This window comes from Bos grunniens, chromosome 18 (genome assembly GCF_055505025.1).
Source record: "Bos grunniens cultivar Pamir isolate PY7600 chromosome 18, Bosgru_T2T1.0, whole genome shotgun sequence".
Lineage (NCBI taxonomy): Eukaryota > Metazoa > Chordata > Mammalia > Artiodactyla > Bovidae > Bos > Bos grunniens.
In genome coordinates, this window is record NC_141182.1 from 36,855,894 (window position 1) to 36,881,595 (window position 25,702).

The 25,702-nt window shown below is 32.4% G+C and overlaps 1 protein-coding gene across 26 annotated transcripts in view; it reads left to right on the forward strand.

Annotated features, from left to right (window-relative positions):
* NFAT5 (nuclear factor of activated T cells 5) overlaps positions 1-25,702 on the forward strand; it is a 192,682-nt gene that overhangs the window by 135,490 nt on the left and 31,490 nt on the right. For 6 of the 26 annotated variants that reach the window (XM_086351519.1, XM_086351513.1, XM_086351515.1 and 3 more), the window contains 4 exons: positions 9,439-9,997; positions 15,039-15,231; positions 17,206-17,396; positions 19,272-19,444. In XM_086351519.1, coding sequence (XP_086207645.1) covers positions 9,439-9,997; positions 15,039-15,231; positions 17,206-17,396; positions 19,272-19,444 — 1,116 coding nt within the window. Of the gene's footprint in view, positions 1-4,634; positions 4,748-8,925; positions 8,988-9,438; positions 9,998-11,607; positions 11,737-15,038; positions 15,232-17,205; positions 17,397-19,271; positions 19,445-25,702 lie in introns of those variants that run through there. The other 20 variants (XM_086351522.1, XM_086351520.1, XM_086351526.1 and 17 more) reach the window with 6 other exon arrangements.

The window sequence follows — 25,702 nt, forward strand, 5'->3', positions numbered from 1 at the left end:
GGCACCCCACTCCAGTGTTCTTGCCTGGAGAATCCCAGGGACAGAGGAGCCTGGTTGGAGGCCATCTATGGGGTTGCACAGAGTCGGACACGACTGAAGCAACTTAGCAGCAAGAATTAACTAAAGGAAGTATTCTGAAGTAATAGTCTTTTATTAGATCAAGCAGTTATTGACATTGTAAGATTGTGAAAAGAGTAAGGAGGTGACCTTGACAATTTTCATATATTCACACACAGAAAGTTTCTGTGATTTAAAACCCATTTGTAATTTTTTTTTTTTACACATATTTACTTTTAACCAACATAGACTCATTCTAGAATTCTAGTGTCTTATTGATAGAGCCTTCATCATCTAACATTATAGGTAAGAGAGTTTAAATTGCAGAATAATTATTGTAGGGAGTTCAGTTAGTATATATATTTAGAGTTGCTTTTTAAAAATTTGGCATATTAATATCCTTAGCGATATAAATGTCAAAAAGAGTTTTGGAGTAAATTACCAGTTACTCAGTGTTTTCTGGCCAAAAGACTAGATATTTAGGGAAAGATACATTAATTTAGACTTTTGTGATTTATTTTTTAATCTATAGCATTTGCTGTTTTAATATGAAATGCATAAAAATGATGACTCTTGATGTAGTTAATTCTTCAGAGTTTTGAAGGAGCTGGATTGGCTGCTATCAGGTATGAGGGCCTGGTGGGAACAGACTTCTAGTTCTGCCATAAAGGTTTGTGTTTCACAAATTCTGAATCAATTTAAATTTTAAAATTTAGAGACTGGGCATATAGATATTCATGTACATTTAAAATTATTTAATTATTAAAAATGTGTTTCTCAGATTCGCCAATCTATATTTTTTTCCCTTTACGTATTAGTGAAGGATTGAGTAAACATGATGCTGCTAATCCACAATCCAGAATATTGGGTAAAAGAATGTCTCTGAAACCTCCTTTCCTGTCTCTACATTATACACACTTTTAATACTGTCATTTATAATATCTTTAGTCTGGTAAGAACCTGGACTGGGAGTAGGGGAAAGAGGGCTTCCTTCCTCACAATGTCTCTCCTCTCTAGAGGGCCAGTGTCACAGTCTGGAGGTGTAGTTGAATATCAGCAGTCTGAAATTTGTATTTTAAACCATTTTTTAAAAACATATGTTTTTATCCCACTAGAAAGTTTCTTAGTAGTTTGAGATTCAATATGTGAATGTATAAAAGTTTTAAGGTACAAACTTCCTGAAGAATATTGTAGGTTTTTGATAATTAAGACAGAGGCCATTTTTCTAACATAAAGTTATCCACATGAACTTATTATATTTTTTGGCAAAATAAGGAGTTGTTCAAGGAGTAGATAAAAAATTCAAGTTGTGAAAGGATTCTTTTTGTTGTTTCTTTAATCCTATAGTGTAGGTTATAAGACACTAAAATATATTAGTAAGAATTACTAAGAAGAACTAAAACAGTCACATTAGAATTTAGGGGTTTTAAAGAGATATGGCAGGTATTTTTCTTAAATAACAGGTTTATTAAGATATTGTTGTAAACTGAAAGGTGAATTGATCTTGGTTATTCCATATGATCAATTCCTACTTTTCCTAGAAAACTGGACCACTTCCAAAAGGAAGTCAGTTACAAACATGTTGCCGAGTAGGATTCTATCTTTTAAAATTCCACATAAATACATATATTTATACATATAGAAATATGTGTGTATGGACCTATGTATAGATGTTTACTAACACCTGCATTATTAGAATGAAAAAAGCATCAGCAGACTTGAACCGTAATGGTTAATTCAGAAACAATTACCAATTTGGGAGACTGTCCATATTGTAAATTTTCATTGACAAAAAGTACACATGGCTTATTAATGATTTATTCCCTAAATGTTTACCTTTTTTATTCTCTTAATTTCTAGCAGCTTTTATAAATATTGTGATTTATTCATTTTCTGATAGAATAAGCACATTTTTGTGTCACCCGAGTTTTAGAAATAGCATTTTGAAACTGCACAGATTCTCAACCATTCATAGAGAAAATACATATATCAAATAGACAGTTTCTTTTTTCCCTGTGTTTTGTAGAATTTCACATTAATAAGTTAATGTACAGAAGTGGGCTTACTTTTTTATGTTACCAATAAGATTGATAGTAAGCAAAACGTATTACCATAACCATTTTGTAATAATTAGTTATATATAAAGACACTCCAACTGTACTAGAGTGAGGGAAATTGATAAGGGTAGAATGTAACAAGAGACTTCACCTATTTCTGTGACATTATTTTTCTTTTCCTATATGTGAAATACAGTAAAATTAGCTTGAGCTTTGGAATCATAAAGAACTAATATGAATCTGATTGCTATCTTATCATTTCTATCATATAGACAGAATCTTGTGGAAATTGAGTAAATTTTTCATATTACCCCTGTAACTGGACAGTAATAAAACTTTTTTAAGGCTATTAAGAAGATAGATACTTAATGTTGCTTGATGATTAATAATGTTTAGATGAACATTGACCTCCCTCCCACATGGATTTCTCCTTTCATTTGTTAGTAAGGTTTTTAAAAAAATAGATCTTATTTTTATAAAAACAAGTTTTTAAGCTTTGTTTTGTTTCTTTCCATTCTCACTCTGCTTTTTACATTATTTTGAAGTTTTGTGTATCAGACAACACATGAGCTGTGGGATTTCCTCTCTGAGTTAGTTTTTAATGTTGACACTCTCTCAAGTCTTTAATGTTGACACTCTCTCACTAGGAACCTTTGTAAATAAAAAAACATGGATGAAGGATGATGAATCATAGGGAGAACAGACATTTCCCAGTGAGATGATTCTGCAAATTTGACTAATTAAGTATTCTTCCTAGAATGCTCTTCCCACTTTTTAAAAAATTAAATAATAAAGTTGGGTGAACGATTATCACAACTTTTTAGTAGAGCAATTTATTGCTTTTGGTTTTTGTCTAGATGTTTTATTTTATCTACAGTTGGATCTAATATACACTCTAATCCAGATCCAGTTGTAAAACCATTCTGAATAATTAAGTTAGAAGATTTTAATGATACAAAAACTATTTTCTTTTCCTTTTTTTGGTCACTTCTAAAAAAAGAAGTGTGAAGACATTGGACTGGTGTTGGCTGGAGTGCCTTATTATTTAATCTAAACTATTTTAAAATGTATTATATGATAAAGCATTGAAGTGACCTTCAAATAGCATCCCTCAGAGCTGCTTTTTCTCTCTAGTCCTTAAGTTAATGTGATGGTAATCTCTTTTTGTCTTCAAGTAAACATTACCTTTCAGGTAGTATAATTGCTGTCTATTTTTTTTAAACCTGTTCTTCCTGGGGTCTTTGACAACAACAAATACAGTTGTCAGCTAGTATAGTTATTCCCTATTGTGTTTAAATTATTTGAGGGTGAGGATAATATCAATGATTGATGCTACCTAGTAGTATTTAAATCACTGGATGATAGAAGGCATCTTTCTCTTCCGAGAAGATTTAAAAAATAAATTGTATAATGTGTACTTAGTACCTCTTTTACCCTGTGCTTATATACTTAGGATTGAATAGGACAAAATACATATTTTAAAAACATTGCTCTAAGTGTCAGGACATTTGCAAATGTTGTAAGCATTTTATTTTTCAATAAACATTATTAATAAATATTATGTGAATATATTCATAAATGGCACTCAGACAAGGTAAAAATAATTATTTTAGGAGAATTTAGATTAAAAGTGGGAGAGTAGTTAATTGTATAGTATTAGAATTCTGACTGGCAATTTGATGAACTGGAGGAGAAAAGGATGGTCTGTAGTAAATCAGTAACAAACCTTTCAGTTTCAGCAGTAGAGCTAATTTTTTACAAAATAGAGCCACTGGGATCAAGCATTTTATGCACAGCAGCATATCTAATTTAAAAGTATAGATTAGAACTTCTCTGGCAGTTCAGTGGTAAGACGCCAAGCTTCCAGGGCAGAGACATGGGTTCGATCCCTAGTTTGGAACTAAGATTCCACATGCTGTGTAGTACAGGCAAACATTTTTTTAAATTAAAAAAAAATTTTTTTAAGTGTACATTAGTAACTTTGCCGGGGAGGGGTATGAAGAAGTGTTTGGAAGCTGGCCTGAGAAATGAAAATACTCTTTTGCTGTAAATTTTTTTTTTCTGCTTTTGTGTATTTGTCAGAACATAACATTTTCTGCTCTTTAAGGAAATTTGGGTAAGGGAACAGTTTAAAAACACTTAAAACATTCTGGCTTATGGATTAGATTGCATTAGTAAACAAAAGAGCAAATTGGTGAATATGAGTTAACAAAAATTTTGAATAAGAAATTTCCCCATATGCATTTATTTGGGTATTAATAATTTAATTTTTAAAAGTCTGTTTTAAAACATTGCTTATTGTAACATATAAACTTATGTTGGGTGGGAAAAGTACAAATGAGAAATTGAAACTGTTTTAAACATGTAAATTAAATGGTAGACACTATGATTTTTGGGTTTTGGGGTTTTTTTTCTGTTTTGTTTTCATTTTTGTTTTTTGGTAAAGTAATCTGGATTGCTTATTTTATATGCTGGGATGCTAGTTGTTTTTTCTATTAATACACTTAACTTGCATTCTAGCTTCGCCATTCAGAGACAGGCATCGTGTGGTGGGTTGTGTGACAGTGTCTGTCAATAGTGAAGACAAATAGTGCCAGAGACACTTAACCCATCCAATCTCACCCAGGGTATAGGTCGGTCTCGTTTTCAGACTTCTTCATAAGTCTTTTTTTCTTTCTTTCTTTCTTCCTTCCTTCCTTTCTTTTTTTGTTTCTAAATAGTGAATTGATACTGATTGAAACTAAAGCTTTATGTAAAGTTTTAAACTTTACGTTAATATTTTAAGAAGAAGAAGAAAAGTAGAAAATGAAGGTTGGCATGTAAGGTGTTGACAAAGCAGGTTTGCAGCCACTTTGTGTGTTCTAGATTTTTCAATCCCTTGGCAACATGAATGTTGGCCTTATAAAATTTTTTCTGTCAATATCTTTCTTCTTTGATCTGAAAATATGTTCTTATATCTGGTGACTTTTATCAAACAAAATGTTTAGATTTGAAGTCATTGTTACCAGTAAGAAAAATGAAATACTTAAAAAGAATAACTTAGGCTGAACAGTAAGTGTTTTAGATCAGAAATGGTTTCCAGATAACCTGTGTTGTTTTTTATTACTATTTTCTGAGCAGTCTTGTTTACTCCTTCTCCGTTCCACTATTGGGTTCACTTAGCACACTTGTAAATTTTTATGGCTTTTTTTTTTTTTTTTAAGGAAACTCAACTGATTTTGCACTGATATTGAAAAGTTATACAATATAAGTGCATATTTAAATACTAGAGACCACATTTTTATCTTGGAAGTTTAGTTAAATGTCATTTCTGTTATATTTTTAAAAATCAGTGAAAGGTATTTGTTTCTTTTGAGGACTTTAAAGAATGTTTCTAATTTCATAGCTTTCTATAAAAAGTTTAGTTAGGTCCACAAAGTATCATCTCTTTTTTATGGTATTTAAAGCACTGAAATGATGTGATAATTTAATTTCTTGTTTACAAATCTAGAACTAATAGTTCTCAATTTTAAAATGTAATTTAAGCAAACTGTGTAAAATATACATGGGTTTCTCTATGTAGTATCATTTAAAACTCCATTTTCATCTTTCCAAACAAATTAATAATACAGTTGACCCTTGAATGACAGAGGGTTGAAGTGAGTAGGGGTGCTGTCCCTTAGCACAGTCAAAAATCCATGTATTACTTTACAGTTGGCATTCTGTATCCTTGGCTCTTCATCCACAGATTTGAAATCTAAAATGTTCTTGCTATTATTTTATGCATTTATTTTTAATAGATAATATTAAGAGTTTGCTACATTTTTTAGTAAATTTATCGATTAATACACAAGTATGTAGGGGCTTCCCAGGTGGCTCAGTGGTAAAGAATCCACCTGCAGCAGGTGTGGGTTCGATCCCTGGGTTGGGAAGAGCCCCTGGAGGAGGAAATGGCAACCCACTCCAGTATTGCCTGGAAAATGCCATAGACAGAGACCTTGACAGGCTACAGTCTTTAGGGTTGCAAAGAGTCATACACGACTGAGCATGCATGCACACAAGTAAGTCGCTTGACTTATATCTGAGTTTTAAGAAAGAAGATTCTTAGCACATTTTTGTAGAAATAGTAAGTAAGTTACCTCTAAACTCTTTTAAGTTACTTCCAGACTTTTCCTGTAGCAGATAATGTTGCTATAGTAAGATATAGTCTAAGCATTTTGAGTAGTAAATCTTTTTTTTTTAAACCTGATATGTGTCTATTATTAACACATGGGTACATTTATTTACCAGTTTAATGTAACTCAGCATACATAGGAAATACTGACCTTCCCGTAAATCAATTTAATTAAAAAGTAGAATTTTTACTACATGGAAGTCATAGTATGTTACGTGTCTGGGGAGTCTAAGATGAGAAAGATGTTGTCCATGCTTTCTAGGGGCCCATAGTTCTTACCCCTTACTTTACCACCTCACCTGGCATTATTAATGCACTTAGGTGATGTTTTCCTAACCAAAATGTAACATGCTTTTGTGAAGGGTTTTATACACCATCTTCATTAAGCATCAGAGGAACAATGATACTATTGTAAAGAGTTTTATAATTCAAAAAATTGTCTTATATTCATTATGTTCTTAAAATAAGGAGAACTTTAGTAATTTAGGATCGAACTGAGGTAACCTTTAAAAAATAATTTAAAAAATTAAAGATGCTTGCTACTGTCTTTTGACAGTTTATGTTTTCAGCTTTAATAGTTTTGTGCTCATGAACTTTTTAATTTAATAAGTATATCCAGGAAACTGCAGGTATAATATTCAAAATGTGTGTTAGATGTCCATGGAAAATGTAGAGAATATTTTAACTTATGTAGGGTATGATATCACAGTTTGGCATACCTGTCCCAGAACAGATATTTATGTACAGTTATATCAATTGGGTTTTATAACCATGATTTTGAAATAAGACTTGCAAGATTTAATCACACATGCTTTTAAAGAGCAATGCTAGATTATATCTTGCATATTAAATTCATAAGTATCATATAACTTACTTTTGAGTTCATGATTACATTTTACCTAACTTTCTGTCTTTCATGGACAGGGATCCCTGAGATGTTCATATTCTGCATTCTCATTTGCATGGTACCTAGATTCAAAGAGTGGGTGGGAGAAAATGTCTTTTTAGAAATACAAGTTCACAGCATTCATGTTGCATGCTTTGTGTGTTCCACTGCAAATATTGCATGCTGCATACTTGTATTTTTCTGAAAATAATGAACATAGGCTCATACATACAACAACATGTAGTTTCTTTTTTGCCAATAGTTGGAACAGATGGAGGAATGTTAGACATAATACCTTTTTTATCTTTTCTAAAATGAATTGTCATATTTTTCAAAAAAATAAGGAAAACCTTGTTATTTAAACCCAAAGTGGCTACAAATCAGCTCCTAAACTGTCACTGACATTAGTATCTAGAATTTTGTAGTTTTTACAAATCTTTTAAAATATTTATTTACTAAGAAAACATTGCATTAATGCATGATACAAAAGTGATAAAATTTTTCTTTAAATTGGAATGCAGTTAAAGTGACTGAATTTTTCCAATTTCAACTACTGCATTTGACAAGGATACAAACTGGAAAATGGAACTGGTATCATCTAATTGCATTAAGTGCCTTAACTCATGGTAGTTGAGAAAATCTTTCCATGTGGCATTATGTAGATTACATTATTTATGGCTAACATTAGTAACAGTATTCTTCAGCCTTGACAGCAGTGAAAAATTATGGATGAATTTAGTTCTTTCAATGATTTGAGTGTTTTGGTGCATTTTTTCAATTTAAAAATAGATCTTTGGCACTTGGCTTTTGATTGTCTGAACATTGGCATTCTTACATTTCACTCTTTACATAATTAATGTGGATGTTGCAATTCTAGTAACTGGACATCACAGTTTTAAATTTTATCATGCCACTATAAAACAGTAGCATACATGGTATAGATAAAAATTAATTTCAATTTAAACATATTTTTAGTTGTCCATGTTGCCTATTTTCATTTTTGTATATGTTTATGATTATAAACCCTTCTGTATCTTATACACGATAAAATTGTATAGGACTGATAACTTCCAACTGTAACATAAGTGTGCTTCCATAGATTATGTTGTTAAAGGGTTTAATAGTTGTATTTTTCAATGAACTGATCTGCCAGTGGCCACACATTTTGAAAAGACCTACTTTCGACTTTTTTGGTTAGGCATAGGCAAGGGAAATGATTTTATAAAAAACCTTTTTATAAGAACTATTAATAATTCTGATTCTCTCCAGAGATTTTTTTTCCTGTTCAACTCTTTCGTTAGACTTCAGTCAATAAAATTGACTGTTTACTCACCTGAAGAAATTCCCTTAATAGTTCAAATCAAGTAGACCTTTTAAAGAGAGAGTAAATGGACAGTGGTAACCAAGTGCTGAATGTGTAATCAAGTACTTTACAAGAAAAATCCATCCATTAATAAGTCCTTCCTCTGTTTTTCATTCTGCCACAAAGGATGGTATTATTAGAGATCATGGTTTTGAACTGCCACTTCCAACTTCTGGAGACCCTCAGTAGGGTTAACTTGCTTATCTTCTACAGCCCAGCCTGTTCCAAATCAAACCTTTTTCATTTTTATTCTTCTAGATTTTAAAATAATTGTAGTGACGGTACCAGTTCCATTTTGCCTCCAAGTCAGTTGATTATATATTTTTTCTATTTATTTCTCATTTTATAATTGATATCTGGAATAATCAGCAGCTCTTTTCTCATTTATTTTCTCATATTTTTATTCCAGGATTTGCCTCTGAAGCAGGGAGTGTCTGCATTAAAAATGACCTGTAGTTCTCTGCTTCATAGGTTAGAAACTTATTTTAATATTTTGTGGCTAAGCACAGTCCCACTTTTCAAATTCTATAATGAATTATTTAATTGGCATTGAATGTGGACCACAAGCATATATTTCATATTGGGGTTTTTTTTTATTATTTTAAATGATTAAAATTCAATAGAAATATCCAGCTGAGGCAATAAAAGCTTTGTTCTTGCTTTACAGCCTAAAACATTAAATTAGATTTTTTAAAATCTTATCAATTATAACAAGTAAAATAATGCTATTTTGGCATTTTTTTTAAATTGTGCATTTTTAGGCCTTGTATTGCTTGAAGCATTTATATTCTAAAACTTAACCAAATTCCAACTATTCATTATGGGGAAAACAATCAGTTCACAAATCACTTTTCATTGGGACTGCTAGCCAGCGTAGGTGAAAACATGTATAGTGTATTTACTCTTAAATTGTACACTGCAGATGCTTCTTCAGCTCCCTCCTCTTCCTCCATGGGCGGTGCTTGCAGCTCCTTTACCACCTCTTCCAGCCCTACCATTTATTCTACCTCAGTCACCGACAGCAAGGCTATGCAAGTCGAGAGCTGCTCCTCAGCCTTGGGGGTAAGTAACCGAGGGGTAAGTGAAAAGCAGTTAACCAGTAACACAGTTCAGCAGCATCCATCAACACCGAAGAGGCACACAGTCTTGTACATCTCACCACCACCTGAGGACTTGCTGGATAACAGTCGGATGTCCTGCCAGGATGAGGGGTGTGGATTGGAATCTGAGCAGAGCTGCAGTATGTGGATGGAGGATTCCCCCTCCAACTTCAGTAACATGAGCACCAGTTCCTACAATGATAACACTGAGGTACCTCGTAAATCACGAAAACGAAATCCAAAGCAGAGGCCGGGGGTCAAACGACGAGATTGTGAAGAATCTAATATGGATATATTTGATGCCGACAGTGCCAAAGCACCTCACTATGTGCTTTCTCAGCTTACCACGGACAACAAAGGCAGCTCAAAAGCAGGAAATGGGTTGGTATTCACATTTTTTTTAAAGTTCTCTCACCATTATGCAAAACAAAAAAATAAGTCATTCCTCATTTTTCTTAATTGCTCAGCTCAAGTTTGCATCTAAAGCAAAGATACTAATTTTATCATTGATAAACATGAAAATTTTAACTTAAAATGATCAGGTTTCACAAGAGAAGATAATAAAATACCAGCAGATTTTGCCAGTAGATATCTTAGTAAGGGTATGATTAAGTAGTAGAAAATGAAAATAATCTGTTTAAGAAGTAACTTAAATTTCAGATGAATTTATATTTTAAAAGATTTTTTAAATATTTTTACTCATTGAGATAACTAGTAATGTAATGGCTCTAGCTAAAACAGACTTTTACAGAGGGCTAATTTGTTTTCTCTTTCACATTGTCTCCCCCATATGATTCAGTTTATTTCCATTTTTGTGAAGACCTTATTTTCCTTTTATTTGATGAAAACAAAAAACTAAATTGATAGTTTGAGTCTCAATTTAGATTCATGTATTTATTTTAAGCTTTTTGTTTAATATATTTTGCCAGTTTAGGATTTCTTTAAAAATAAATAGATCACTTTTTTTCTGTGATTCTGGGTATTTAAAGGGTAATAGAACAGAATCATGGTACCTATTTTGATTTTTCATTCATTTCTGCCAGTTTACAACACATACTAGATATATTTCAGTAGCTATACTATAAAACGTTCACTTCTAAAGTACAGAACCCTATGACTTTCCAATTCCTTTGATACTTTCATTGTAACATTTAATTGCTAGACTTCTGATTACATTTTCCTGCAGTATATTCAACGTAGTTTGATAAAGTTTAACTTACTGGATCTTGAGAGATTACTTTTTTTGGATGGTCTTTTAGTTGACCAGGATCTCCTACAATTTTAGGTTGTCACAGAATATGATGGAGATGCTTTTGATTGGTTCATTATTTGATTACATCACTGGTGGATTTTTAGATAAAAATCTGATTGAGAGTTAGAATATCTTTAGTGTTTCTTAAACTTGTCCTTAAATATTTTCTGAGTATATTTTAAAAGTAATATCTACCATTTAAGCAATGATTATTCTGTACTGCTCTCTTCTCTGCTCTCATCTAAAACTCCTTTGGGGTGATGAAGTTACATAAAAAATGCCCATTACTCCTTTGGGGTGATGTAGTTAAATAAAAATGCCCATTTAAATATTTTTCATTTTTATAAAGTCCAGGTTAGGAAATTATCTAAAAAATATTTATATACCCTTTCCAAAAGTATTGCTGTTAGCAGAGTCAACAATTGTAGGACATTTTGTATAACTATAACCTGTAGAATAATGCTCTGAAACATAGTAGCATAGATATAGAAGGTTCATATGTGTCTATCATTAAATACAGGTATGTGTTTATTTGGGCTTCTGTGGAGAAAGTGGTTTTTTTTTTTTTTTTTTAAGTTCCATAAGAGAGATTTTCATTTTTATACTGAAAAAATGTTAAAGTTCAGATGAAGAACAAATAAAATTTTGACTTAACAGTTAGTCAACACACATGATTTGCAGTTGCTGTTAAAAAGATATCTTGACATACGTCTTTTCTGCTTCTGCTTTTGTATGATAGATATATCTTAGAAATGATTTGAGGTTACCCAGGGAAAGTATAATAACATTTGTCAAGACACAATCTCTCATGAAATAATTCATGGAACAGAAACTCATCAAGCAGCAGAAGAAATGTCCAGCTTCTTAGGTAATGGAAAAACATTTGACACTAGCCTATGAAAATGATGGAAGAAGTTTAAACTTTGAATTTATAAGAACTATATTGAGGAAAGGATAAAACCATATGTAAATATAAAAAAATTAGGTCTTTGGAAACAATTGTTAAGAGGATCTCAAAAAAAGAGTTCATAGATGTTAGAAAATGAAAGAAATTTTGCCATAAAATTTCAATTTATATAAAGCTACGTTATAGAAAATAGACTTTAAAATATTTTGGTACAGCAGTTTTTATTTATCTTCAAGATGGAAATAGCATTTTGTATAATTAAAATGTTAAATGAAAGAATTTGCTAAGAAAACAAAACTATTTTTAAAAAACTACTCAGTTATTTAAGCATCCCATATTTTTCTTAAATTCTTCACCTAAATATCCTGAGAATCAGTAGCCCAGTGTCTCTTCTAGATATTCCTAGAGATTAAGATATGATATATGTGAAACTGTTTTAGGGATTTTGTAGTAAAAATTATTTTTGTGACAGGCAACCAGAATGATGTGCAGCACAGAGGAATTAAATTATCATTTTAAGACTTCTGAATGGAATATGGCAAGATAGTGGATTTTCTTTTTAGATAGTCAATTTAAAAGTAAAATCCCATACAAATAGCTGCTATTTTCTTATTTTTTCTTTAAGCCATAAAGCATTAAAAATTAGTAATTTGAATGAATACTTTTCTAATAATTAGTTGATGTTCAGTTTTACACAGCCTGATATCTAAATATGTGTGTATTCCATTTTTACATTTAAACCTAGAGAATAAAGTTAGTTTTAAGGGCTTTTAAAAGTATCATTTCAGAAACTGATTACATGTGTTGTTCTTTAAACCATAATGTGTATACTTCATTACCTTAATAGTTTTCATCCCAAATGAAATGTTTTATTGAAATAATCAAGCTTCGTATCTTATTTATCCTCATAAATATTGCTTTGGCTACCATAAGTGAATACAAGCCATATCTTGCCAAATTAATGATGTGCTACCGTTTTCTTATATTTCAGACTAAAAGTCTTCCATTTTTCATTGTAAAGTTAATAGATATTAGTTACAAACATTTGAAAAATGCAGAAAAAAGGAAGACAAGAAATAATCTATAATCTAGTAAATCAATACAACTAATTTTAGTCCCTTTCAGTGCATATTTGGGGATGTTTTTATATGGTTTGAGTGAATATTTTTGCTTTGATTTTTAAATAAATAAAATTTTTTTTGACCACACTGTGCAGCATGTGGGATCTTTGTTCCCCAACCAGGGATCAAACCCTCGCCCCCTGCACTGGGAGCACAGTCTTAACCACTGGACTGCCAGAGGAGTCCCTGCTTTGATTTTTCAAATGATTAAAAAACAGTATCACTATAGAATTTCACATGCAAAATACTGTATTCACTGCAAAGATTTGAGTTTCTACCCAGAATAATGAAAAAATAGAATTTATTGCCCTTTGTTCTGACTTTGATTCCATACTTTTATTCATAGAATTTTTTCTTCCAGGGCCTTTTAAATTACTTATACAGGTAATCTGTGACTTAATTATGTCAAACTTCATCAACAAGTTTGCCTTCATCAGCAAATATTTTTCAGCTTCTGTTGTTTTGGGACTTGTGCAAGATTTAAGGAATATGAAGATGATGGAGCAAAGTACTTCCCCCTCAGAACCCTGAACCCTTTTTCTCAGTCAGTCTGACTGCATTCCTTTGCATCCCTTCTTCCCTCCATTCTTTTGTCCCTTTCCTAGCCATGTGTTCACCCCAGTCCCAATTCCACTGAGAATGTAGCATTTCCCTCTTTATTATTGACTACTGAGGCAACAATTTGATTAGAAATGACAGGGGTAGGGACTTCCTTGACAGTCCAGTGGTTAAGACTTCACCTTCCAATGAAGGCGATGCAGGTTTGATCCCTGGTCAGGGAACTAAGATCCCACATACCTCAAGGCCAAAAAAATAAAAACCCAAAATATAAAACAGAAGCTATATTGTAACAAATTCAATAGAGTTTTTAAATAGTCCACATATTAAAAAAAAAAAAAACTTTATTAAAAAAAAGGAAAGAAAATGGAGAGGTAAACATTGGAGCTAGGTTTTAGGCTGCTTAGCCACCTATGTTTGAAGTCATAATATTTCTCCTGGGACCTGTTTGCTTTTGGACAGGATTTTGGCCACAGTCATCTCTTGGATCCTGTATCTTCAATATAAGTGAAAACTTTAGGACTGGGAAAATCATGCCAAAAGCGTTATAGGCCCTGATTCTGTTTTTAAATATACATAGGCAATTTTTTTAAACTATAGTATTGTTTTCTATTTATTTTTATCACATATTTACAGTACTTCAGATTAAATGTATTGACCTGAAGTCCTAACCACCACTTGAAATATTTCTTCGAACATACATTCTGCATAGCAAATGCATGATATATCAGTAAACACTGGAAACCCAACTTAAAAAAATGTTGAATTGCCTATCTTTAAAGCCCAGATTATACATTTTTTATATGCTGAAGGCTTATTTAATCACAAATGAAAATACTCCGAAAAATTAAACTTCTGGGAAAGATTGTTTAGAATAAAGCTAATTTCCAAATAAAAATCGAATCACTTTTTTTTTTAGTATAACTTTCTCAGTTTGATATACTGAGGAAGATATCCAAAAGAATATGCACATGTACCTTGTTTTTTTTTTTTTTAAGGCCTTTTATGTTTTTTTGTTTTTCTTTTTGCTACCCCTACTTTTGCATTTCAAGACCTATTAGAAGATAATGATAATCTTGTAACTTTATGTAACCCTCACACATATATGTAATTTTTAAACTTTATTTTGACTGAAGTACAATGTGAAAGGTTACAGTGACATTAGCTATTCTCTTTCCTGTTATACTTGGTTTATTGCATTCAGTCTTCCTTCCTCTTGCTACGTATATGCATTCTTTGTCTTCCCTGTCCAACTTTATTACAAAATTCAATTATTAGTTTTTTTAATTGAAGTATTTAGTTGATTTATAATGTGCCAATCTTTGCTGTACAGCAAAGTGACTTAATGTGTGTGTGTGTATATATATATATCTGTATGTACACACACACATTCTTTTTAATTACAAAGTTTTAAAAGATACTTTGCTTATGGAATGTATTATTCCTTAGCCTGTATTTATTTTGTCAGTAAGGTAATTAGTTGTTTTTTATGTTATTGCTTGTTCTCTTTCTTCCTTTATCTTGGATGACTTTTGTAGAAAACTCTTTTTGATACTTTTTCCACTTTGTGCTTTGATTTCTCAGAACATTGGAAAACCAAAAAGGAACTGGAGTAAAGAAGAGCCCTATGTTATGTGGACAGTATCCTGTTAAAAGTGAGGGAAAGGAGCTGAAGATAGTTGTACAACCTGAGACCCAGCACAGAGCTCGGTACCTGACTGAGGGTAGTCGTGGCTCAGTAAAGGACAGAACACAGCAAGGCTTTCCTACAGTGAAGGTACTTATTTTATTTAGCAGTAAATGAAGAATTTTATCCACTTTTATTTATTAGTTATTTTGTTTTTAACCAATAAAAGCTGTCTAAAATAAAACTAATTGCTGTATATATTAGAAATTAAAGTAAAAGTCTGAATCATTTGAATTTTAGTTTAAATGGAAACAGAATGTGCTCTAACAAGTAAAATATATGGCAATCATGAACTATTTTCCCTTTATGTTTGACATTGGTAGCAACTCTTTTACATTCTTTCCAAACCTGTATTTTAAAAATATTTTAAAGTGAATCCAAAGAAATATTGTAGAAATTATTGTGGACTTGGAAAATAAGGTTTTTGAGATGTCGAAAGCAATCAGGTCTACTCAACTCTGAAAAGAGTTGGTTGATAGGTAACTTAAGTTTTCAGTTTAGGAAACAGGATATCAATTGAGTCTTTAGCGTTTCAGAACTTAGACTAAAAGGAAAAAGAAGGAGCAGTTAAATTTCAGCACCTGGCTTACCTTATTATAAAGATTTTGTCTCTTTGAAGACAAACCAAAATAAAAGTGGGTAGGGAATATTTAACAAGTGTTCCTACCCCTTGCAAAATACTAAACAGGGAGGAATTTTGGCTAGTCACAGGGTAGATTCTTGTAAATACAGTTTGTGTAAATGTTTTAGTTGAACGCAATTTCATTGAACTGCCTTTCTTTTTATGCATGAAAGAAATAATGGTAGAAACTTGAAATCAAGAAACTTACTCATGACCATTATAAGGTTGGTTAATAGTTACATGTACCATATCATTTCTACCCCTCTACTGCTCACCACACCAGTCCTTCTTTAGTCCCCCAAACATAGGACAAGTAACAGGCAAGTGAAACATTTAAATTATGCTTTGTGTAAATATTTGTTTAGCCAGACATTTTGATAGTTTGAAAATTTTAACCTAACTGCTCTGGCTTTAAGTTAAGTTTTGTCTAAGTACACTCATCTATAGAAGTATTGTTAGATTAATTGCCTGTAATAGGGGATGAATTGCCTGATCTTAAAAGTTTATTTATTCACTCATTCAACAGATATGGTACCCTTCTATGTGTCAGACACTGTTTTCTGGTACTGCTGACTAACAGCTTGGGTGGACTGCTTATTTGACTCATTATGATACCATTGATACTGAGATACAGCTATTCTTGAATAAAAAACATTTATGAGTTATTTTTAAGCACTTTGATGTGCATTGTACAAGTTATTTTGTGATTTTCTATGTTCTGTATTAGCAGCTTCAATGTTTAACTATAAACCTTATCAAGAACCCAATTTATTTATTCATCAGCATACAAACTGTAGTTTAATTTATGAAGGCTTGTTAGAGACCTGTAAATGACCCATAGGTCCTGGTTTGAACCAGCAGTTTTTCATATCATAATATTAGTTCTGGCCCATGATTTTATGATGTTGCATATATGCATCTAGTCTATAAAAATAAGCCCCGTTCCTCTATTGTTTATATAGCTGAAGGTCAAATGCTTTCCTACCCAATAACTTTCACAGAGTAAAAATTTAGTAGATGTACTCTTACTTGATGATGATGCCACTAACACAGTTTAGTGAATTTTCCGTTAGTGGTGGTAGTAAATCCTGAGTAACCCAGATGCTTTGGCAGTCCACAAATTTATAAATACCTCAAAGGATTGTGTATTCATTGTCATTTGGTTGTAAAAATTAATTACAAATGATAATTTTTCATTACACATCTAAAATTTTAATTAAAATGTGATTGTTGCAGAACTAAAACTTAAAAGTTTTCTTGAAAAATTTAGCTAATTCTCCTTTATGAAAACATTTTTCCTCTGTTTTTCTGAAGGACTTATTTCTTTACTGTAATCCAGTTATAAATATAATAATATAAGACTTGACCTTAAATGTTTGATTTTTACAGTTCGATTATTTGAAATACAAATTAGTGTTTATGCTCCATGTTATCCATTCCAGCTGGAAGGCCATAATGAGCCAGTGGTGTTGCAGGTGTTTGTGGGCAATGACTCTGGTCGAGTGAAACCACATGGATTTTATCAGGCCTGCAGGGTAACTGGGCGAAATACAACTCCCTGCAAAGAAGTGGATATCGAAGGCACTACTGTTATAGAAGTTGGCCTTGATCCAAGCAACAATATGACACTGGCGTGAGTACTTACTAAAAATTTTTTTCTTAGTTCATTACACTTTTGCAATAGAAGGAAAAGTTTTTAGTTTGTAATGTAAATATAAAAGATTTTTAGTTTTAAGCATTGCAAATAAAAAGAATAGATTATGGCAGAATTGTAGTGGAGGAAATGAATTCTTGCCCTTTGCTAGAGAATTCCCATAGTGAATGGCAAGGATATAAAAGCAAGGTGGAATGCTGGCTTTTGGCAAAATAATATAGACTTATATGTTGGTTTTATAATATTAACATTAAAAACTAAAATTACAACCAATTTGATTTGCTTTCCTAAGTTCCACTTTTGTAGTGTTTGCAGTAGAAACTGACAGACATCATTCATGGTATCTTTAACCAATCTTGGAATGAAAAAGCATATTGTTAGTCTAAATTTACCTTTTATTTCTGTTTTCCTGTGTTAAAAAAAAATGATGTCCTATGATTACCTATTTTTCATGTTATGCATTTTCATTTCCTGAAATATATTACAAGTGTTAAGGATTTAAATTAAAAATTTTTTTTCCTTACCCCTTTTGTTGAGGACCTTTAATCTGAAAGATAAACTTAACAGCAGCAAATATTGATATGGGATAGACCTTGTAATTATTTGTATTGGATAGCTAAAGACTTTTCTTTATTTGGTGTTTTTTTTTTTCTTTAAAGCTATTTTGAATAAGTAAGAGGGAAATAATAAGTTGGAAAAGGGAAATTTTGAAACATATTTAATAAAGTTTTTTTTTAACTTTTGGGATTATAAAAGTAAATGTATATGGTGGAAGATAGAGATTACTGATTATAAAAATAGTACTTATTCCTTATAAGTTGAAAACAGAATAAAAATTTTAAATTAGTAAAAATAGTAGTAATAGAAAGCTAAAAACATACTCCTCAAATGCCAGCTTCCAACTTAATAGAACTAATTACAATTTTGACATTTATTTTTTCATCCTTTTTTCTGATAAAATGAGATGATACTGTACTCACTGCTCTGTAACCTACTCTTCACTTACTATGAGCATTTTCCCATAACATTAAATATTTAAAGTGTACATTTTAATGGTACAGTGTTCATTTTGGGGGGAGACAGTTGCTAGTTTTTTCCCAAGTAAAATCTGTTCCTTATTTTAATATCTGAATTAGGTATAAAAAGGAAGAGGATAAATTTAATTTTTTAAAGCAAAAGTATCTTTTTTTTCTCTTTTTTTTAAAATTTAAATTTATTTATTTTAATGGAGACTAATTACTTTACAATATTGTATTGGTTTTGCCATACATCAACATGAATCCGCCACAGGTGTACATGTGTTCCTCATCCTAAACCCCCCTCCCACCTCTCTCCCCATACCATCCCTCTGGGTCATCCCAGTGCACCAGCCCCAAGCATCCTATATCCTGCATCAAACCTAGACTGGTGATTTGTTTCTTATATGGTATTATACATGTTTCAATGCCATTCTCCCAAATCATCCCACCCTCTCCCTCTCCCACAGAGTCCAAAAGACTGTTCTATACATCTGTGTCTCTTTTGCTCTCTCGCATACAGGGTTATCGTTACCATCTTTCTAAATTCCATATATGTTAGTATACTGTCAAAATATCTCTTATAAACCATAACTTATGTTCAGATTTTGAAATAGTGATTTCTATACTGTTTTTTCCCATTATTATTATAAATAAAAAGTTGACCAGAGAAGTTATGAATATTTAGAATTTACACTTCTCTATTTTTTAAAATTTGGAATAATTACATATTCAAAAATTAATAAAGAAGCAAATTATACTTAAAAAGAAAATATTTAAGAATATATTACTATTTATACAGCAGAAACTATCAATTAATATATTTTTTCTGTATTAGGGTTGACTGTGTAGGGATATTGAAATTGAGGAATGCTGATGTTGAAGCCAGAATAGGAATTGCTGGTTCCAAGAAAAAGAGCACTCGTGCCAGATTGGTTTTTCGAGTTAATATCACAAGGAAAGATGGCTCCACTTTGACACTGCAAACACCCTCTTCTCCAATTTTATGTAGTAAGTAAGAAAATATGAAGATACTAAATATATAGAGGGGTTTTTTCCATTTTCTGTTTATTGTTCAGATATCTCTAAATTTCAGTTGTATTACATACTCAAGCTTATGGTCATGCAAACTTTGCAACATTTTTAAAGCTATAGTCAAGTTTTCTAGACTAAGCTAAAGGTGGGTAATTTCTAATAAGATTCAGAAGTTATGTAGCGTTTTGTAGTTTCCTGTTACTCTTATACTGATTTAAAAAGTAATTTGAGTAGTTTGCCTAAGTAAATTACAAATCCGAAGGATTTTCACAGCATCTTCATTTTGTGGTAAATTGCTGTGATACTAAGTGTTTTGTGTTAGAACGTAAAGGAACAGAAAGGTAAGCAGAACTTTGTAAATATATAGCAGTGAGGGTTCTGATTACAAATTAAAGTGCTGTAGTATAATGGGAAATTAACTTCTTACTTTGCTGACCTTGGCATAGAAAATAAATGATGTGTATATGTGTGTATTTAAATTCAGTCGTGTTGTATGTGCCTCACCATATAGTCTGGTTTCCCTGTAATGAGTATTAGTACAAGTAATATGTAGGAAAATTTTTTCCTTTGTACATCCCTTAAGATTTTCATTAAGTATTATGTTCTTCGGCCTTGCTTCTGAATTCAGAAGAGCAGAAGAGACTGAGTGAATTCCATTTACTTGAATTTCCTATTGGATGGTTATGAGTATTATGTCCTTGGTACCCCCAGACATTTACAAAGCCTTTGTTATTTAATTGTAGCTTAGTTTTGTCAACTTATTCACCCTTAGTAAATCTTATTTTTCCTTTCCTTTTAATTCACTTGAGATGTGAATACTTATACATTAGCTTGGCAAATACCCTTGTTTTAAAAGAGTAGTAGTAAATGTATTTGTGATCTCAAGAGAACTCAGAAGACTTCTATTTTTCATTATTATGAAAATTTTCTTATGGTATTAGTGTTTCCTTGGGCCATTTCTGGAGAATGTTCACTTATAAATATGCTCCTTTTAAAGTTTGTAGATTCCATGTCCATTCTGTTGTGTTCAGATAGGGACAGAATAAATAATCTGTAGATGGTTTATTGAATTCTGAAGTTTTTTTAATTTGGGTACTAGTTTACTATAAATCACAATATGTCTCAACTTGAATATTATAAGGATGGAATTTCAATTTTAGTGGGGGTACATGCAGTTCTTCTTTTATGTGATCTAATACTTTGAGCATGACCATAGCTACTCTCTGAAGACCAGATCCAGGAGATGCTAGATAATTCAGATCATACTGCCTTAGCAGGAACTGGGGGGGGGGGGATGGTTGTCAACTTTATTTGATTTTATATTTTAATTATTTATTTTAATTGGAGGCTAATTACTTTATAGTACTATGGTGGTTTTTGCCATATATCAACATGAATCAGCCATGGGTATACATGTTTCCCCCCACCCCGTCCCGAATCCCCCTCAACTTTATTGTATTAATAATTGTTTGTTTCTTCTTTCAGTAGTTCATTTCTTTATTTCCTATTTAATTGAAGTATTGTTAAAATATAAATATAAATGTATCCAGCCAAAGATAGAAAATATAAAAGAAACAGAAAACATGATTTTCTGAAATTTTTCATCTATAGTTATAATTTTCATTCGTTAATTATCACCATTTAACCATATTAATATGGTAACATATTAATATGTTCATGTTGCAAAAAGTGTTATCTCCCTTGGAAGATGTGTCTGGGTGAATATGATAGTCCTAAGAAGCAGCAGCATATAGTGGAAGGCATATAGAGCTAATAGTAAAAATTGCCATATTTTGAACTCTGCACAGTATGCCAGAGATTTTATTAACAATTTTATAAGCATTATGTCATTTACCCTCACCATTGCCTTTCATTGTTTCTGTTCTACAGTTGATGAAACTGAGACTTAAATAACTTCCTCAAGGTCACGTAGCTAGTATGTAGTAAGATCAGGATTAAAAGCCTCCTTTTTAGCCATTGTGCTGTGTTGCCACCACGGTCACTTAAAATTTAGCAGTGCTAAAACAAAATTTGAATGATTCATTTTATCCCAGCTATAGCTTCCAGATGGTTAGGACTATAGTTACAGTATGAAATTATGTTAGAAAACTATTTCCTCTACCTATGAGATTTGTGTTATGTAATTTATAGATTTTTTATGAATTTAGAAAATAGATCTCAATTTATATTAGGGGATTTTGCTTGAATACCTATATTATCCCTTCCATTTCCTTTTGTAAACGTCATTTATTATGGAGGTGTAGGATATATATTTTTACTCCTTTAGTTGACTATTTGGCATTTATATTGCCATCTGCTTGGTGAAATTGAATTAGATAAACTTGAGCAATACTTTCTTTTAAAGAAAGACATACCTTTGCAATAATAATTCGTTAGAAATGGAATGGGAGGTAGAAGGAAACAGGAAGATGAGAGGTAAGTAGAAAGGAAGAGGGGCCAAAAGGTGCTAGAGGTGAAAGGGAGGAGAGGAAACAGATAATTGATCTTCCCTCAGTGGAAAGAAGGCCTAATGCCAGAATTCATGTTGTGCCTTGTGACCTTAGAAAAACAATCTTGCTTCTACTTGTTGGTTTAACAGTGGCCATTAGATCCATTTTCTTTTAGTTTGTTTATTTTTAAGGGAATAGAAGAATCCTCTCCTTTCACACCTTTAGATTTCTCCAGAAAATATATATATACTAGATCAAAGTAAAAATATCAATTTTTATACTTTTTTAGTATCTACCCTAATATAATAATTTTTAATGTGTCAAAATTAATCATAGCTTTCTTCAATATAATGTTTTATCTTACTAATACTGTATTAAGTCTTACTAAAATTAACAAGTTCTTCCTTTACTTATTTCTGGCTCTTCCACAACTTTAGGGAACGACTAATATCATTCAGTAAACTTTTGTTCTCTTCAGTCGCTCAGTCGGACTCTCTGCGACCCCATGAATGGCAGCACGCCAGGCCTCCCTGTCCATCACCAACTCCCAGAGTTCACCCAAACTCATGTCCATAGAGTCGGTGATGCCATCCAGACATCTCATCCTCTGTCATCCCCTTCTCCTCCTGCCCCCAATCCCTCCCAGCATCAGAGTCTTTTCCAATGAGTCAACTGTTCGCATGAGGTGGCCAAAGTACTGGAGTTTCAGCTTTAGCATCAGTCCTTCCATAGAACACCCAGGATTGATCTCGTTTAGAATGGACTGGTTGGATATCCCTGCAGTCCAAGGGACTCTCAAGAGTCTTCTCCAACACCACAGTTCAAAAGCATCAATTCCTCGGTGCTCAGCTTTCTTCACAGTCCAACTCTCACATCCATACATGACCACTGGAAAAACCATAGCCTTGACTAGACAAACCTTTGTTGGCAAAGTAATGTCTCTGCTTTTCAATATGCTGTCTAGGTTGGTCATAACTTTTCTTCCAAGGAGTAAGCGTCTTTTAATTTCAAAGCTGCAGTCACCATCTGCAGTGATTTTGGAGCCCAGAAAAATAAAGTCTGACACTGTTTCCACTGTTTCCCCATCTATTTCCCATGAAGTGATGAGACCAGATGCCATGATCTTCGTTTTCTGAATGTTGAGTTTTAAGCCAACTTTTTCACTCTTCCTTTTTCACTTTCATCAAGAGGCTTTTTAGTTCTTCTTCAGTTTCTACCACAAGGGTGGTGTCATCTGCGTACGTGAGGTTATTAATGTTTCTCCAGGCAATCTTGATTCCAGCTTGTGCTTCTTCCAGCCCAGCATTTCTCATGATGTACTCTGCATATAAGTTAAATAAGCAGGGTGACAATATACAGCCCTTCTTCACAGACTTTCTAATTCTTCTTCACAGGCTTTCTAATTCTTTTGACAGGTTGAAATATTTGCTTTGTTATTTTTCGGTATTCATTTTCTTTAGCTTTATTTTTGAGGCTCCTGTTTGAACAGCATCTAAAAGCACATTGTTCTTTATAATACCAGAAAAGTGGCTGCTTTTTTCTGTTATAATTTTTTAAAGCAATGTGATCCCTTTCAAGAGGCAGCTCACTAATTTCTTAAAGGTAAAAATAAAACATCTAATGCTTAAATAATGCTGACTTCAGTTCTATTTGGTATAGAGTATGTCCTGTTAGGTAACCACCAAATTTTTTAACAGATAAGACTTTTTAAGGTCAAAAGTTAAATTACCTTGAGCAGACTAGTTCTTTGTGTAATGTAAATACAAATATATAAAATAAACATTGTATCTTCAGAGGGGCCTCATTTGGCCATCTTATGCCTTTTAATGCATAAAAGGGAAAAAGGAGATAGGAAAAAGTTTTGATAATCATGAGCAAAGTGGAGTTTCCATATAGTATCTTATAAGTAGATGGTGGGGGGGGAGATTATAGACTTCCCATTCATTTTGTTACTATATTCATATAATTTTGCACCTCTTACTGTTTTCTAATCAAAATAATATTCATCATATTTTTCTTTTGAATGTCATTTAAAAACAAGTATCTAGTTCCAGTGTTACTCCAAAAAGTTATAAATTAATTCAGTTAGTTCTTTGTTTTAAAAGGGTGTATGATTACCAGTGTATGACAGATAACTGTTTCCATCTGTTCATACATTAACCCTGTGGTTCTAGACAGTATATATGTATACACAATCACGATTTTTTTTAGCTGTTACGCATTGCTGAAAATATTATTTGGTATTTAATTAGGATAAGATACTTGTTTGTATCAATAAATGAAACTAAATGATGCTAAAAGTAATAAATAAACAACCAAAAAAAAATCTAAATGCTTATACAACGCAGTTTTACTTTCCCCTCATTTTATGATAATATTGGCAGCAGTTGAGAAACAGCTCCATTTTCTTCACTGTGGGAACCAGGCTTTAGAAGCTGCCTTTTTCTGGGATATTGCTATTTTTTTAGTGGAGGAAAAAAAGATGGTGCAACCACGTGGAGATGGTAAAGCCTGGAAGTGGCACATTTACTTCAGTTCACATTTCATTATATAAACAAGTCATGTGGCCAATCCTTAAATGAGTGGGGCAAGAATGACCTTGTGTGGAGCAAGAGTCTTCTGACAGAAAGGGCAGCCTTAGGGAAAACAGGGCAATAAATACTTTGACAGTAGTAATTTCCCAGATTACTTTCTTGTAAAGATAAAATTGATTATCAAATATATAAGTACCTAAGGAGAAAAAAACTTAAAAACTTTGGTTAAAGTTTAGTTATTGTTGTTCAATTGCTAAGTTGTGTCCGACTCTTTGTGATCCTGTGGACTGCAGCATGCCAGGCTTCTTTGTCCTTAACTTTCTCCCAAAGTTTGCTCAAACTCTTGTCCATTTAGTCAGTGATGCCATCCAACCATCTCATCCTCTTTTTCCTCCTTCTTCTCCTTCCCTCAGTCTTTCCCAGCATCAGTGTCTTTTTGAATGAGTCGGCTCTTTGCATCAGGTGGCCAAAGTATTGGAGCTTCAGCTTCAGCCTCAGGCTTTCCAATGAATATTCAGGGTTAATTTCCTTTAAGATTGACTGATTTGATCACCTTGCTGTCCAGGGAATTCTCAGGAGTCTTCTCCAGCAAAACATTTCAAAAGCATTCATTCTTTGGTGCTCAACCTTCCTTGTGGTCCAACTCTCACATCCATACATGACTACTGGAAAAACTACAGCTTTGACTATACAAATCTTTGCTGTATAGTGATATCCCTTCTTTTTAATATGCTGTCTAGGTTTGTCATAGCTTTTCTTCCAAGGAGCAAGTGTCTTAATTTTGTGGCTGCAGTCTCTGTCCATAGTGATTTTGGAGCCCAAGAAAATACAGTCTGTCACTATTTCCACTTTTTCCCCCTGTTTGCCATGAAGTGATGGGACCAGATGCTATGATCTTAGTTTTTTGAATGTTGTGTTTTAAGCCAGCTTTTTCACTCTCTTCTTTTACCCTCATCAAGAGGCTCTTTAGTTCCTCTTGTTTTCTTCCATTAAAATAATATCTGCAAATCTGAAGTTGTTGTTTAATTCTCCTGGCAGTCTTGATTCCAGCTTGTGATTCATCCAGCCTGGCATTTCGCATGATGTACTCTGCATAGAAGTTAAATAAGCAGGATGACAACATACAGCCTTGTAATACTCCTCTCCCAATTTTGAACCAGTCCATTCCATGTTCGGTTCTAACTGTTGCTTCTTAACATGCATGCAGGTTTCTCAGAAGGCGGGTAAAGTAAAGTAGTCTGGTACTCCCA